This window comes from Nanorana parkeri, unplaced genomic scaffold, assembly GCF_000935625.1.
Source record: "Nanorana parkeri isolate BGI_ZX_2015 unplaced genomic scaffold, ASM93562v1 scaffold11, whole genome shotgun sequence".
NCBI classification, from domain to species: Eukaryota; Metazoa; Chordata; class Amphibia; order Anura; family Dicroglossidae; genus Nanorana; species Nanorana parkeri.
Window position 1 is genome coordinate 1649354 of NW_017306279.1, and position 17057 is coordinate 1666410.

The 17057-nt window shown below is 41.1% G+C and overlaps 1 protein-coding gene across 2 annotated transcripts in view; it reads left to right on the top strand.

The window, feature by feature from the left end:
• The window catches only part of PELI1 (pellino E3 ubiquitin protein ligase 1), a 63693-nt gene extending 52321 nt beyond the window's left edge, over positions 1–11372 (top strand). For both annotated transcript variants that reach the window (XM_018555994.1, XM_018556002.1), the window contains exons 3-7: positions 1814–1943; positions 2807–2908; positions 4679–4876; positions 6974–7162; positions 9543–11372. In XM_018555994.1, coding sequence (XP_018411496.1) covers positions 1814–1943; positions 2807–2908; positions 4679–4876; positions 6974–7162; positions 9543–10109 — 1186 coding nt within the window. In that variant the 3' untranslated portion in view covers positions 10110–11372. The remainder of the gene's footprint in view (positions 1–1813; positions 1944–2806; positions 2909–4678; positions 4877–6973; positions 7163–9542) is intronic.
• The last annotated feature ends 5685 nt before the right edge of the window (positions 11373–17057 follow it).

The window sequence follows — 17057 nt, forward strand, 5'->3', positions numbered from 1 at the left end:
CCTCTGATCCCCCCTGCTCTCTCCCCCCCCCCCACCTGACAGCCTTTGATGTGGACTTGATTCACAACAGCTAAAAGTGAGGTTTGCGGTGGCGGTGCCTGTTCTGTAAGTTGAGGGTTGGCAAGGGAAGATGAATAGGTAGGTGTGTACGGAGAGTAGCTCTGGTTGAGTATCGCCAGTATATTGTTCTAGTAGTCCACAGATCAAGCTAAAGGTTGGACATGGAATTTCCAGAGTTGCTTATTTATCAATTGTTTATCCAAGTGTCACCCTCATTGCATCATGCATCAATACACTATAGCAAGAATAAACTAATTCCATGGAAAGTAAGGGGCTTCTGTATATGTTGTATGTGTTTTTATCGCAGTAGATGTTTGCCTAGAGCTATCGCATCCATTCTTCTATAAAGTTGTGAAAGTGCTTTTCCATTTTGAGCTTCCTATCCGTATCCGGGTGATCTTGGAGATCTTAGGTGTGTGGGTCTGCTAAATCTAGGAATGGTTTCTAAGCAATCCCTTAAGTGTTTTTGGTAAATAATGACTCCAGGTTTTCGGTGACTGTTGACTGAAACATTGAGCCAGCACTGGGACTGATGACAATGGGCAGTGTCCGCCAAAGCTCTGCTTAATGTTGTTGCTATACAAATTAATAAAATAAAGCACAGTCATCCTTCCTGCCTAATTCCCGTAACAAAGGTAAACCAGCCTTACCTGCTCCAAAGCTGGCCAGACATTAATAGATTTATTTTGTTTCAGCCTATGGGAATGGAAGAACCATCTGGGTTGGGAAAGGGTAACTTGTTTGTTAAAAGGAGTCCAGGGAAAAGTGATAACTATACATTTTATTTCTTAAATAATAGTTCTCTTTATAAAGGAGTTCCTCCATTTTTGGTTCAATTTTTTTTTTTTTTTCTTAATGTATACCTTTTTTAACTCGTGTGATTTCTACATTTGTAAACCTATGAGGGTTATTCACTAAAGAGCTGAAGGATTAAGCCAAAGCTTGGGTCAATCCTTGAGCTCACTTCGGCTGCCGGAGCATTTCAGTTCAGCCAAACCGAAGGGCTTGATGTACGGGCTATTCTCAATAGCCCGCACAGCAGCCGAACAGCTCAGCCGAGCCAAACGCATTTGCTTCTGCTTGGCTGAGCTGAACACACAGCCAAAGCTGGGAGAACAGTCTGCCAAAGCAGCATTCGGCTATATGCTTACTGCCGTTTGGCCCCTATGAGAACGGCAGCGAGTGAATTGTCGGATATTTTGCTCAACCGATCCACATCTGAGCATGTTCGGCTGAACCGAAGGAAGCGGAAGCCAGCCGATGCAGGGCTGAAATCAGCCGTACAGCGCTGAGGTGAAGTGCCAAACAACGTTTGGTTGGGTTATTGACTCTGCTGCCTTCGGCAGTTTAGTGAATAACACCCTATATAATCTTGGATTTATACATTAACTACATGGGAAACAGTTTTTGGGTCAATATGGATCATCTTAAGACCGCACAGCAGAGCAACTTGCTTTGCAGCTCCCTTTTTTATGTGATAGAAATCTCAGACTCCGTTATTTAATAAGGGATACGTCACTACTCTAATACTTTTTCCAGCTCTGTATACATGGATGAAAGATTACATAGTAAAAATATGTAATGGTTAAAATATATACATATATAGAGATTAGAATTTATAAACAAAGGAAATATGTGCAAAACCAGTATAAACTCCGCTTTAGTTTGTCATATTACACAGTTAAAAGGCTGTCCTATGTTTTCTGAAAGTGACTCTCGTATAGCATTACCATTCTCCTTTTATTTTCTCCAGGTACAATGGCTCTCTACCAAATGGGGACAGAGGAAGAAGGAAAAGCAGGTTTGCTTTATTGAAAAGACTAAAAGCCAATGGGGTGAAGCCGAGTACTGTTCACATTGCCTGTACTCCACAGGCAGCAAAGGTAAGTCTGCGTTTTTGGTACACACCTAAAGGACAGATTAGGTCTTAATATCTAGCATTTGTAATAGCAGAACTACTAAGGTTTCTAAATACAAACTATTAACAGTGTTGTCTGTTTCTGGTGATGGGAGGGAATTCCAAACCACAGACCTGGACTAATTTGTTGCCCTGCTTTAAGGATATTTGGGTTTTGAATAATTTAGATTAACACATCATTACAATGCCACTGCAGTGATTATTGATTGTTATGTCAGACTTTACTAATGGTTCTATTTTCTAGTGTATAAGTGTCACTATGAAGATCCAATTTACTGGTACAGAGACTGCTTACCATGCTTCTAAGAGACTTTCTGGTACCAAAGAAATTCTAAAGGAGCACTTTTCTGGGAAATTCCCACTAAATTTACTTTTTGGTAGGTCCTTTTTTTGAATCGCTTCTTCTCCATTTAAGGGTAAATGCAGAAACAGCGAGATCATTGATATCTGTGGAGAGCTGCCATTATCTGCATATGCATGCACTGAGCAACAAAATTGAAAAAGAGCCCTATATATATGCCAGATAATGTGTTATGCGTTTTTTTGCAATCTGGTCAGTCCCTTTTGTATAGATTTGCAGAAAAGAAGCATGTTTTCTTAGCCTATGGTATGTTCTCTGGGGTTCTGAGTACATTATGGTAGTGTACTTAATGAGAGGCTGTTTATGTGCGTAGTCTAGGATTTAGCGAACTTCACTAACAAGCCAGTTCTTTGCTACAGAATAATGTACTATTGTGGTCTGCTTTGTCAGCTTGCCATGTGCTCGCCTTTTGTGGCTGCATGTCAAACATGTCTTTGTTTTATATTATATGTAATGTTTTGTTTCAGGCAATAAGTAATAAGGACCAGCACAGTATATCGTACACTTTGTCAAGGGCGCAGACTGTGGTAGTGGAATACACCCATGACAGTAACACGGATATGTTTCAGGTAAGAATCTTCCACACAGCTTTTCTGCCTTATTACAATGGACGTTGTAGCAATACATTTTATGTATTAACTTAATTTGATAAACTCAAAGTCCTTATTATTGTTAGACATATAGTGATCCAATCAAAAGACCTTATCCCTAATTTTGAGTAGTAGAGCAGTGAACTGCCTGCCCATTTTGGCATCGTATGTCTTTATGTGAAGATAGTGCCACTTCCTGCTACAACTGGAGGCTTCTGACAATGATATGATGGCACTTGATAGATTATATCAGTGGACCCCAAACTGCAGCCCTTTACGTTCAATTAACTGACACCATGGATGAGGGCGCAGATCCTCCCACTGAGGCCATGGGTGGGGCACAGATCCTCCCACTGAGGCCATGGGTGGGGCACAGATCCTCCCACTGAGGCCATGGGTGGGGCACAGATCCTCCCACTGAGGCCATGGGTGGGGCACAGATCCTCCCACTGAGGCCATGGGTGGGGCACAGATCCTCCCACTGAGGCCATGGGTGGATTTGTACTCTCACCAATGACCAAATCTGGGGAATTTTGTACTCTCACCAATGACCAAATCTGGGGAATTTTGTACTCTACAAAATTCCCCAGATTTGGTCATTGGTGAGAGTACAAAATTCCCCAGATTTGGTCATTGGTGAGAGTACAAAATTCCCCAGATTTGGTCATTGGTGACTCTGGCTGGACCAAAGTGTGATCCCCCCTGAAGTCTTAATGACAGTAAATTGGCCCTTTTGTTTTTAGAAAGACTCCTGGACTTTATCTTTTTATGGCTTGAGATAACTTTTTTTTTTGCTATCAACTGACGTAACAATGTCATAAGCTGAACTCTGATACCATGTTGTATTACATACAAATTACAAGAAACCATAAAACTGTTCCACCCTTTTCTTTGTGTGCGTGTGCATACAGTTTGAAAACAGACTCTGACATTCTGTATTGTGTGTTCAGCCCAACACAAACTTTTTTTTTTCTAATTTTTTTGAGCAGAAGCAACAATTTACCCATTTTGCCACGGGGTTCTAGGTTACTGTTGTGCACTAGGGTTTAAATATCCTTATTCCTGAAATGTTGTTAAATATATATGTAGTACTTGGCCATTCTGCAGCAGATCCAGCTGCTTCAATTGAATATAGGTCAGATTGATCATGTAAGCCTTTGTCTAGAGCTGAAAAATGCCGTCATTTTGAACCAGATCTTAATTTGCAAAATGAGAGGCAATGGACACAATCTGACAATGGCTGCATGCACTGACAGATGCAGCCAATGGGTAAACTAGCTTTTTTTTTTATTATCATTCTAACCATTTGATATTAAATGGTTGCCAGTCAACTATAGACTGGCTGTAGGAAAAGACAGTTTATTATCAACAGTTTAGGATGCAATTGCCGAATTTGTTGCCCTGTGTATGAACACCTTTTCGGCAATCCCTTAATGATTTTGAGGCACAGTTCCTTGCGATTACGTTGCAGCTTTTAATTAAATGGTAAGAAATTGTCATAATGCATGGTCAGCATAATAATCCGGGGTCAGGGAAAATCATTTTTAGCTATGGTTTATTCCACAGCTTGAGTAAATGAATGAAACATTATGGCAAGTTACAATAGACTCCCTTTTAATCGTCTGGAGAGATTTCATCTTCTCAATACTTGGCTATAACAATGTTCTTGTTGTCTTGACAAGTCTTTCTTTGTATGTTGCTGTGTCTTTCTGTACAATGATTCCTATCTCTCTTCTAATGCATTTCTAGATTGGAAGGTCAACAGAAAGCCCTATTGATTTTGTGGTAACTGACACAGTTCCAGGAAGCCAGAGCAACTCCGATACACAGTCCGTGCAAAGCACCATCTCGAGATTCGCATGCAGAATTATTTGTGAACGAAATCCTCCATTTACTGCCAGAATATACGCTGCAGGCTTCGACTCTTCCAAGAATATCTTTCTTGGGGTAAACGATATTTTAATTATTTTAAAGGTTTGATATACCATTCCCAGTGCAGTTGAGAATACCCTTTCAAATTTTGGAGTCCCTAGTTCTCTGTCAGGCTCATGCGACAAATATTAAAGTCAGCATGTTTAAACAATGGTGTAAAAATGCAGACAGGGGATATAGATGCATTATAATGCTTAATTTATGAGTGTGTCTTGAAGGGTCAGGTAAATCTAGATTTTATCCCATATGTCTCCCATACTGTTTTACTTCTACAGTGGCATTGGTAGTAGGGTATTGTATGAGTCAATTCAGAACATCAACTTAACTGGCCCTACATTCATAAGTGGGTGAAGCTTGTCAGTAAGTTCATAGCTCAACTGGCAAGGGAAGAGTGCTTCATTTTTGTATTTGTAGACACTCCTGGCCAACTGTTTTGAGGGGGACATTGTTGATCAAAGAGGTGAATATGCCTTGTTTACTGTTGTCCTCCTGCAGGTAAGCAGTCACCATTGCAGTCATCCTGCAGCTTGCTGTTCTTCCCCTCTCTCCATAGACTTAATGGAATCATGTAATGAGATGGACATGGAGGCTACCATTGTTGACCTCTTCAGCTAAAACTGCAAGTTGACTGGCTGTCAGTCTTGGCCTTCTTTCTTCAAAACCAACTTCAAATACATATGCAGATAAGAACCTCTGACTTTTCTCAAGTTTGCTGATCTGCAACTTGTTCTGGTGCAGTGACTCAGATTATAGAGCCTTGAGGGAATGAAGATCCTTATTACATGTCCAAGCTACTTCTTAGAGTGAAAGGGGACAAACTACTGCAGGTATAAACAGCAGGCACCTAGAAGTTCTTGCACATACCTTCAACAACTTCCCTAAGCTTCTTACAGGCCACAACTCAGGCAATTCTGTCAAGCAAAGCTTCAGCACTGCTGATATTAGCGAAGGTTGCCTTCCCCTTTCCGCCTCCTGTGCATTCCTGTTGTCCATCATAGTACAATCAAAATTGTTTTTATGCCATTTCAAATGCTGATTAAATCACAATGGATGCTGCTTCCTTATGTTTAAAAGTGTTTCTGCAGAATCAGCTGGTCCTGACTTCCTGTTTTAGGGTGGCTCATTTCCCTTGCGGGGTCCTATGGAGCCACCCCTGTGTGTACTAGTAATCTGTGCATGTCTCCATAAACACACAGGCACAGCAGGGCAAGCCCCTCCCCTGCCCCCTTCTTCCCCAGGTTAGCATTTTGTACAGGACAGGAAGTTCAGGAAAGCTGAGCGGAGAGAGTTGGAGCCAACTGTTTGACAATACAGGGCAACGTATATTTGTTTAATCTGGATTAATTATTGAAAAAGTGATTGAGAGTTTATTACTACTTTAAAGGAGAACTATGAGGTGAGTGCTTTTCACTCACCTCATAGTTCTAGCTGACCTGTGACAATGAGACTGTCACAGGTCGGCTCAGTAGATTGGGAGGTGAGCGAACACATACTGGCGTTCGCTCACCTCTCGATCCTGTCACGGCTCTCTGCCGTGACGGGAGGGGCTGGATTCCCCCCGCTCCGCCAGCGCTGACTGGCGGAACGGACGTGGGAGGGGGCGGGTACAGCTGGCTCTGCCTTTTTAGATGGGCAGAGCCAGCTGTCAGTCACGCAGCTGGGCGGATCCCGGCACAATTGTCAGGATCCACTTAGGCGTCTCAGTATACCGCGAGCAGCTGCTCGCGGTATACTGCAGCGTCTCGGTATACCGCTAGCTACAGCTCGCGGTATACTGAGCCTAGGGTGACGTGAGGACGCGAGTTTGTGTCCTCCTGTTGCCCTAAGGAGAACTATGGGGAAAAACTTAAGTTATCAACAGGTACCTTCAAAGCCTCCCCAAGTTTCTTCAACACTAAAGGTACAAATTGGATAAAGAAATTATGTTACTGTTCAGTTTGTAGCATAAAGGAAGGGCACTAGCAATAAATAGAAAGGTAAGAGTAGGTAAAAGTGGGTGTTAGCTACTGCATTGACTGTATTTCACATCTTTCCCCATTAGAAGAGGAGTTGTTCTTTCATATTTCTCTTTGCCATGTGTGATTTTGTTCCTGGCTTCTTTCCTCGTAATAGGAAAAGGCTGCCAAATGGAAGACGATAGATGGGCAGATGGATGGGTTAACGACAAATGGAGTCCTTGTTATGCATCCACGCAACGGGTTCACGGAGGACTCTAAGCCAGGGGTGTGGAGAGAGATATCCGTATGCGGGAATGTGTTTAGCCTAAGAGAGACCCGCTCGGCTCAGCAGAGAGGAAAGATGGTATGTGCCACCCAGAAGCCTTTCTTCTGTCAGTTTAACCGCTAAGGGATTTTCCTTCTGAAAACCTGCTTTCTTCAGGCTGTAAAATGCAATGTTTATTTGATTAGATGACGACTTTTTATTTAAAGTCAGTTTTCTCATGCTTTACATTTATTTATAGCACTTTTCAAGTGAATTTCATCTCGTCAAGCTTAGAACATACTGTTCTTCATGGGGAAAAAAAAAAGAACGTTGGGTGATGATTCATCTTAACATATTTTCCTTTATATAACTGGGCTGTTCTTTGACAGATTGAGTCGCAAAGGGCTGGCATGTGAAGTCAGCTTACACCACTACGTAGTTATTGATTTAACATTTCAGTGGTGGTTTTTTTTTTTTTTGTGTTTGACCTTTCTTGATCTCAAGTTTTATAAAAATCGATTTAGTTAGATTCAGCAGGCATTTCCTAGTGCTTCTGGTTCGGTAGCTTTCACTTACATGAATATGCAGGGCTTGCCTCCAAGGCTTCAGAGCTCTCTTGCTGGTACCAACATCTCACTGGTTTTGGCATCTTCAGCCATCCTGATTGGCCAGCCTATACATCTGTATGATGTATACATGACCATCATACCCACTTCTGACTTGTGTCTGATCAGAGAGCTGTCAGAAGCCTGGTGCATTCAACTATCACACTGGGAAAGACTTGTATTAAACAAACATTGAGAACTCATATGAGGGACCATTTATTATTTTTAAATTTCTACCAAATATTTTGTAAAAATGGAGAAATATTCAGTGGGACCCCATGTTGGTACCGAATGTCAATTTTGTAGGAAACATGGTTTTATGGGGAATATTAGAGGTTACATTTTAACTTTTTTTTTTTTTCACCATGAATTGCACAGATCTCAAATTTGTTTATAATATAACATAATTGGGCAAGGAAAAACGTACCTGTTTACCATGGAAACTAGAGGCACAAGGGAGATTCATCTATAGATAAACATGGACAACAAGCTACACCTACTGTTATTTCTCTCCCGTTCATTGAAGGACACAGGACACAGGGAACAGATCGGAGATCATGTACTGTAGGGTAATATCGCCACCTGCAGGAGAATGACGCTAGGCACAAAAAAACTAAAGACCAATTACAGCCTAGGGGCGGCCCCTGCCGGTGGCCAAACCCCCCACCTACTGAGAAGTCTCCAGTTTTTTGCCTAGCGTCAGGAGTAAGGAGCTAAGAATTGTCCATAGACAATTGGCAGGCCGACTATCTCAGTCGGTGGACCCGGGGAATGGATGCTACATCCGGAGGTGTTTCACCACTCCGATCTGTTCCCTGTGTCCTTCAATGAACGGAGAGAAAAGGATTTTACGGTGAGTACCAAAATCCTATTTTTATGATAACTATTCTATGCTATTTTCATTTACTTCCTGTTACAAGAAACACAACGGGAAGTAAGGCTAAATCCCTTCTGGCACAGTAATGCAGGTGCTCTGTCAAACTCCAACTCCTAAATATCTCCAACGTCCTGACTTCCGGTTTAGTTAGAAGTAAGAGGTTTGGCCGAGAAGGCTCTACTGCAGACTGTAAGCCCTCAGGGGCAGGGCCCTCCTTACCATCTTGTCTTGATTTGTGATTGTAATGTCTTCCTTATATTGTAAAGCGCTCTGCAAACTATTGGCGCTATATAAATCTTGTATAATAATAATACTGCACATGCACCACCCGCTGCATTTCCCTATACACATAAGACACAGCAATAAAGTATTAAAATAAACTAGGGTCAAACTAATCCAGCACCTTATTAGTCTAAGTTGCCCCACTCAATATGGCCACCGATTTGACACACTTCTCGGCCAAACCTCAACTAAACCGAAAGTCAGGTCGTTGGAGATCTCGGCGAGTTGGAACTTTCGATAGAACACTGGAACAGGTGTTGCCATTGGAAGATTGTCCCATACTTTCTGTTGCAGTGATGGATGTAAAATGTTAGTCTTTCCATCATTTTTGTTACAATGACCGTGTTCACCAAGACAAATCGGGTAATCACCCCATTAGGGACCCAGACAGAAATAAAAACTTGACAGGTTGCTTATCCTTCTCCAATCTATCAAAAACCTAAAAAGAATGATTTGACTGAAGATATTTTATTCTGTTTCTTTATAACCTGGAGAAAGATGATTGGGGCCTGTGTCGGAGTCTTTACTGTATCCAAGCCATATATTTAAAAGTTTATTTAGAAGGTTCTGAACAGACCACTTCCTCCTCCTGGTAGTAGAACCTCTCAGATGAGCAGTCTGTCTGACTGAGGTTTCCTCACGAGATAGTTTATTAAATCAATGTTTGAAGATTGTGTATTAAACAGGAATGACTGGACTCTTTATGTTTTAACAGGTGGAAAATGAAAGCAATGAGCTTCAAGATGGTTCCCTCATCGACCTGTGTGGAGCTACTTTGTTATGGCGCACTGCCGAAGGGCTGTCCAGAACTCCAACCGTAAAACACTTGGAAGCACTGAGACAGGAGATCAACGCAGCACGACCTCAATGTCCTGTTGGCTTTAATACATTGGCTTTTCCTAGTATGAAAAGGAAAGATGTTGTCGATGAGAAACAACCTTGGGTATATCTGAACTGTGGCCATGTGCATGGCTACCATAACTGGGGAAACAAAGAGGAGCGTGATGGGAAGGACCGGGAGTGTCCAATGTGTCGCTCTGTGGGGCCCTATGTTCCACTATGGCTGGGTTGTGAAGCTGGATTTTACGTGGATGCAGGCCCTCCAACTCATGCCTTCAGCCCTTGTGGACACGTGTGCTCAGAAAAAACAACTGCCTACTGGTCTCAGATTCCACTTCCCCATGGTACTCATACTTTCCATGCAGCCTGTCCATTCTGTGCACACCAGCTTGCAGGAGAACAAGGTTATATCAGACTCATTTTCCAAGGACCTCTAGACTAACGTCGCTCTTTTTGGTGCTTGCATTGAACGCATAAGCTAAGAAAGGTTTGGTTTGCTTCCCACCGGCCGGTCAAAGTCGTCAAGACCTATTGGCAAGTTTGCATAATACAGCGCGAAAAGCTACAGGAGCTCCAAGCGTTGTGAAACGCAAGACGCAGCGATTTTATAACTTTTTTTTTTCCGCAAGCAGATGTTTCAAAATGGGATTATGCAGATTTGATGTAAATGCCTTCATTAATATTTCTGAATGACCCACCTCAGTATTAAATTATTTTGGAACACTGGGGAAGAATAGTCAGCTCAAACTACATTAGTTTACAGTTCAACACACATTGTAAAATATAGCATACGACAGTTTTATATTTATCTTTAGTATGAAAATGCCAATGACTTGATAGCATTGTCCTATAAAGCGACCCGTGTACTTTGAATGCTTGAAGTAGCCGGGACGATATCAGAAAACACCAATATGGACAATCTTTCCTTATCCCCGTTTATTTTCATTATTTGATCATGAGATTAGCTTGTTTTATCACTGAATCATGTGACCAGCTAGGAGATGATAAGTTGAGGGGTCTGTAAATATTCAATCACGTTGTCCTTGTTTAGTCTTAACAGGCGCTCCATCATTTTTTGCATACATTTCAGGGTTTTATTTATCTGTTATTTTAAATTCCTATTTTTAATACTGAAGTAATATTGCTTGTGACATGACCTATTTATCTTCTTTTGAGCCATTTCTTGGGTTTCATTAAATCACAAAAATCACCTTTGAGCAGGTAAGGTTAGAATGTTTTGTACAATTGTATTTTTCTCGGGGACGTTGCATATTTTTACTGGAGCCTACATCCATTGTGATAAACGGTAAATTTTGTGTTCCAGAAACAGATTGTAGTTTTAGTTTTATCTTTTTTTTATTCTACTTTTTTCCCTTGCATGTTTTATGATTGTAGCATTCGCTGTAACACAACGTGTCCTGAGCTGGGTAGGTGAAATACCTATTTAATGGGTGGAGTGTTTTGTGGCTTTTTTTAACAGAGAAATACACAGAAGCAACCTTTCATTCTCGAGTTTCTTTTTGCACACACTCAGGAAAACTAACTACAAAGATACCTGAAATACTACTTCTAACTTTTTGCTGATCATTTTCTAAAAGCAAATCTGAAGCCCTATGTGAAGAGTTCAGGTTATGTCATCACACACTGACCTGAACAAATGCATTAAGTGTTTTAAAGTGTACCTGTCAGTCTGCGGACGAAATATGCCAAGCCAGACTTGTAGTACTGCTTTAGAAATCTGAGACCAGACTTTCCATCATTTGAAATGAATGGATTAGCGGTGCTGATATAGGACATTGGCTCAACAGTGAACACAGATGTAGGAATTGAAGTGTTGTTTAATTAAAATTGTCCAGATACAACTTTATTCCATTTGACTCAGGGGACATTCGGGTAAAGCAGCCAACACGTTCTAGGGATTCAAAACATACCCCATTTTTCAGGGCTTAATGAGAGAAATCATGTATGTGGACTATAATCCCTGCCGTTTGAAAGTTGTGGTGAGAGTATTTCAGGCAGCCAAACCAGCTGCTGACAAGTCTGAAGAACTACCATCACAACACAATAATATTACTTTCAAGCTGCAGGGACTGTAGTCAATAGGGATGCACAGATACTTTTTGAGTACCAATGCCGATACTTGCCATTTTCATGAACTACTAGGGCTGCAGTGGTTGCAGCTGGGACCGGGCTCTGGCACTCCACCGCTGTCCTGAAATCATTAGTCTGTATTGTTTTAGAAAAACTGTCACATGACAATAAACAAAAATGTATCGGTACTTTTATCTGTGAGTACTTGTACTTCCAAAAATGGTATCTGTGCATCCCTTAATATATATTTATAAAGCAAAATCATACATTAAAACATGCATGTACAAATCCCAGGAGCTCCGTGTGCTCCTTACACATGTCAGCTGCCTCCTAACTTTTGAGTTTTTCTCTAGTCTAGTCTTGGAGCTGGAAAAGTGTCTGCACTTGTACCGAGTACGGTACTTGGTATTGGTGCATCCCTAGTAGTCAACATACATGATTATTTCTCATTCCACCCTGATTTATTTATCATTTGGCTCCTCAAAACACATTGGCTGCTCTACTTGAATATCCCCCCTGCCCCTAATGGAATAAAGCAAACTCAGTATATCAGTGCAACCTACTGTTTCATTTACTTGATTACTTACAACATATTTCCCTCCATGTTTACTTTGTCTGAAGCCTTTATTTAAAAAAAAAAGTAATTTCTGTAGGCTATACCCAGAAGTATGTTTTTACAGTCAATTTGTGTTATATGCTTTCTGCTCTTTTAAAGCCGAGCCTTTGAAGTTCACACTTCACAGAACTAATTAGGTTTATGTTGACTTTTTACCATGATTTAAACAAAAACAAAAAAAAGTACCGCCGATCTTCATCATCAGCCTAACAGGAGCATTGTGGGGGTTTTGCCTCATTGGAGACTTCCGAGAGTCTCAGGTTTCAATTGAGATAAGTGAATCAGAAAGGTGTAAAGCTGCGCATCACTACGAAGCAGGAAGTGGAGTCTAGGTGTGCAATGAGCTGCCTCACTGAGCCCTATAATTACAAATGATCTGTTAAAGCAAAGTAATGGGCTAGTACACATTATTAAGACTACAATTTTAAAGGCTACAGTTGCTCCTTAAAAGGAATGTGTTACATGTATATTTTATTACCATCAGTACTAAAATATATTTTTTGTTTCACTCTGGTAATATTACATATTATATACATAAATACTACTAGGTGTTTAAAAAAAGACCAAGAGGACAGATTACCCCCACTGCTGAACGAGTCAGCCCTCTCCCTCCTTCCTAGCAGAGATGGGGGCTACATGAATTAGTAATTTCACAAGCAATGCAGGCAGTGCTGAGCTTTCTTTTTGGAAAGCCTAGCATTCATTGCAAACTGAATACCCTAAACGTACTGTAGAGGGTTTTACTTGTATAACCGTAAATATTATATGGCACCGTTTTAGACATTGAAAATAATGTCACTTATACCCCTTATATTTCAAAGCTGAACTTCAGACAGAAAGCTAAATACACAGATGAATTGCATATATGGAAGCTGTTTTATATGTTTTTCGGCCCATGTAGTTCTGAGATTTACACAGCTCTGTCTGGCATGGCAGCAGACTTGATTTTTCGCTGCTGGAGCAGTATACTGATGAGCTTGTTTCTCGATCACTCAGCATATTCCTTAGCACTACATGAACTCTGTAGCACAAGTAACTTCTGTGCTGCATCTCCCTCGTCCAGGCTAAGTTCTGCTGTACAGTGGATTGATTGCAGGAGGCTGATACCGGGTCAAATTCAGGTACTCGCACTGCCTGCATCTAAAAATATGTTAAGTACTGTACACAGCAGCATTACCTTTGTGTCTTTTAAAGTTCAAAGACATAAAGTTTAGCCATAAATTGTAGAAAGCAATAAAAAGCTGTCATGGCCAGAAGGTTTTTATAATTGCAGCATAGACTTTATGGAAAACCAAGGCCTTCAAAAGGAAGGATCAACCATTGTTTGCACATTGTACCGTAAAGGAAAACAATCAATCATTCTAGTTGAGAGAAATGACAGACACTGCTTGGTACACATTTGAGGAATGGGCAATTGGCAGATCTGTCCTTTGTTGATGAAAATGTCTGCTTATGGATGTCCTGCTTTATGAATAAGCTCATCATACCGAATGGCCACTTCTGCTGCAGATGTGACTGGTACACTTTAAGATTGCTTCATGCACCCAAGAGCTGCTTTCTGTTGACATGTAAATAACCGGAAAATGATTTTTATATATACAGTATGTAAAGAGTCCATTCTGTAAAATGTTAGATTTATTTGGTTTACAGCATAATTTATTCACTTTTAAAAGGAGTCCTAGCTTACAGTCGTGTTTGGGAGAAGTATGAGAGTTAAAAAAAGAAAATTGTCTACTATGCATTTAACTTACGGCATAAAAGATTGTGATTGTAGTTGTCAACTCATTTTCTCTTGCTTTTTGTGTCAGCTGTGGCGACTTCTTTGGAGATGTATGTTAAATTATGCAATTTCTGGTCAGCATTTAGTATGCCTTTTGTTCCCAGTTTACACCTGCAAACCTGTACATTGGTGAATGTGTATCCACATTGAGAGAGATATCAGGAATATCTTCTGTATTAGGTGGAACATTTTGATTTCACGCATTTATAAAGCATTCCTTCTATAAAGAGAAAAAAAAAACCTCTGTTTAGAGCTAAGCCATAATTGGTGCCCTTTGTGCAGACAAGCATACTGTGTATGGAGCCTACATCTAAGATATCTATAAATGGGGCCATTAATGAGAAATCTTTAAGTATATTTGCATATTAAATGAATTATGTAAAACTTTGACATTCTCATTTGAGCGTCCACTTTTATTAAATGTTTACATGTGCTGTCTGATAGTAATACATATTGATGGTAAAGACTTCACCGCATTAACAATGACTTGATCTCATTGCTGCAAGACCAGAAATGGCCTTTGTTCTACTGCAGCTGATCGCTGGCCCTGCAGTGTATGGAAATCAATGTGACTTGGCTGTGTGAGTCAGAGAGACTTGCAGTAATTGCTAGCACACAGTGCTGTTCCTTTTCAGCCTTTACTGGTTACATTTATTACCAGCAGCTGGTCATATTAATTTACATTTCAAAGCCACATTTTGCAAAATGTATTTTTGATCACAGAATACAGTATATTCATCATGCATGGACCAAAATCCAGGAGCTATAGGAATCTTGGATCCTCAGTGCAATCACATTTGAAGGGTGGTACTATGTTGGCTGAGGATGGTTGGACCAAATGCACGACGGTGATAAAGGTTTGGAATATCTAGTGGTAGTAAATCAAAATCAAACGGACTTACTGAAGATTTTAAAAACAATTTTTACATATATCCAAATGGCATCCTTCGTTAATTTGATGTTGGGGAATTCCCCAGTATTTACCCAAGTAGATGTAGGCAGGCAATGTAGTATATACTTTGAGACATGCACAGACTGTTGTATATTGGGAAGAAAAACCATTGATCAACATACTCATGATCCAACATGAGGGTTAAATCTTCAGGTTTCGAATTCGCAGCATACATACACCTAAAGGAGCAGGGGCAGATCCATGGCGCAGTTGCCATATAGGCAAGCAGCTCAACAGTAATGGGACCTCTAAAATGTGCTGAAAAAAATACGCACCTGTTTCCAATGTGTCTATCCCTTGCTGGTCGAAATGAGCAAGGTGTTTCTCCCTTGATAATAGAAGTGCTGCCCAATGTCACTGGCCAGGGAAGAAATAGCACCTCATTTGTCCTGCCAGCATAAGACCAACACAGTAGAAGTAAGTTAGTATTGCTCCCTTTGTAAAATGATTCTGTCGTGGACACAACCCTTATGAACACATTTTAGACAGAGGAGACAAGATGGCCTCCAATGCAACAGTTTTAAGTTATCTATGTCACTATTAGAATAGCCTTCAACTTACTTAACAGGCATGGGAAACCACAGCACCACCTATTAGTTGCATATAATTCTGGCCTGACATCTCACCTCTAGTTACACTTGCCTCAATAAGATGCTGTTTCTCAGCTATTCACATTTTTAATATTTACTCCTCCTAATCCCTACCTTGTGAGCATGACATGCGATGTAGTTCAAGGACCTCTTTAAAGTGGCCTTTAAATATTATGGGTTTAAAGTCCTTCAAGAAAATGACACAAAATGTCAGGGCACCTATCCTTAACCTAAACGTTAAGGCAGGTGTAGGCAACCTTGCACTCCAGCTTTGTTATGAAACTACAAGTTACATCATGCCTCTGCGAGTCATGCCTGTGGCTGTTAGTCTTGCAATGCCTCATGGGACTTATAGTTTCACAACAGCTGGAGTGCCCAGGTTGTTGACCCCTTCTTTAAGGACTTGGCTATTCCTTAAATGGCAAATGGTTTCCTATCTAAGCCATTATTAGTGCTTGCTTTCCTAAAATACGATTTTCTTGATTAAGTCTAGATCTTTGCAAACTGCTGTACTGGGTTACAACTATTGCATACGGTGCTGCGACACTAGGTATCATCCACAGTAGTGAGTACTGGGGTTACCGCCGCAGTCGCAGATCATGGAGGTGTGGGGGACAGGGGCCTCACAACTTACCAAGTTCACCCCAAAGAGGTGTAGATCTTCTCGCTGCCCTAGATCAGCTCTTTGCTCAGGGGGTCATAGTCCCTATACCACAGGCAGGTGTTTTACTCCATCCTGGATTACATTCTCCTCAAAGAACAGTGTGTACAAACCATGTCATCCAACATTCATCAGACAACACAAATCCTGCAGAGCTTTGGAAACATCCTAAATATTCAAAAGTCATCGCTGCACCCCTCCTTTCACTTGGAGTACCTGGGTTTAACCTTGAACACAACCCTGTCTAGGGTCTTCCTTCCCCTGGACAAGATCATATCTCTTTGCTTTCATACTCCTGAACTTGTCCAGGAGTCACCTGACTGTTTTACATAAAGTGCTGGATTTTATGGTGGCCTCAATCAGGGTAGTTCCCTGCTTAAATATACTCCAGGCCATTGCAGCTCAGCATTCTGGCTGTATGATACAAACGGGCTCAGTCCCTGGACTTCCCCATTTGCCTGTCCTAGTGTGGTGTATCTCTAACCTGGTGTATATCGGAGAAATCCTACCTTCTGATTGTCTGGAAGGTGCTCATGACGGATGCCAGACTGTCGGGCTGGGAAGGAATTCTTGGGTTCAAGGGACCTGGTTTGGCGGAGGAATCCCGTCTCCCGATCAACATCCTGAGGTTTAGGGCCACTTGCCCATCACTCTCTAATGAAGGCCTTTGTGCAGAGGATCAATCACGTTGCACCACACT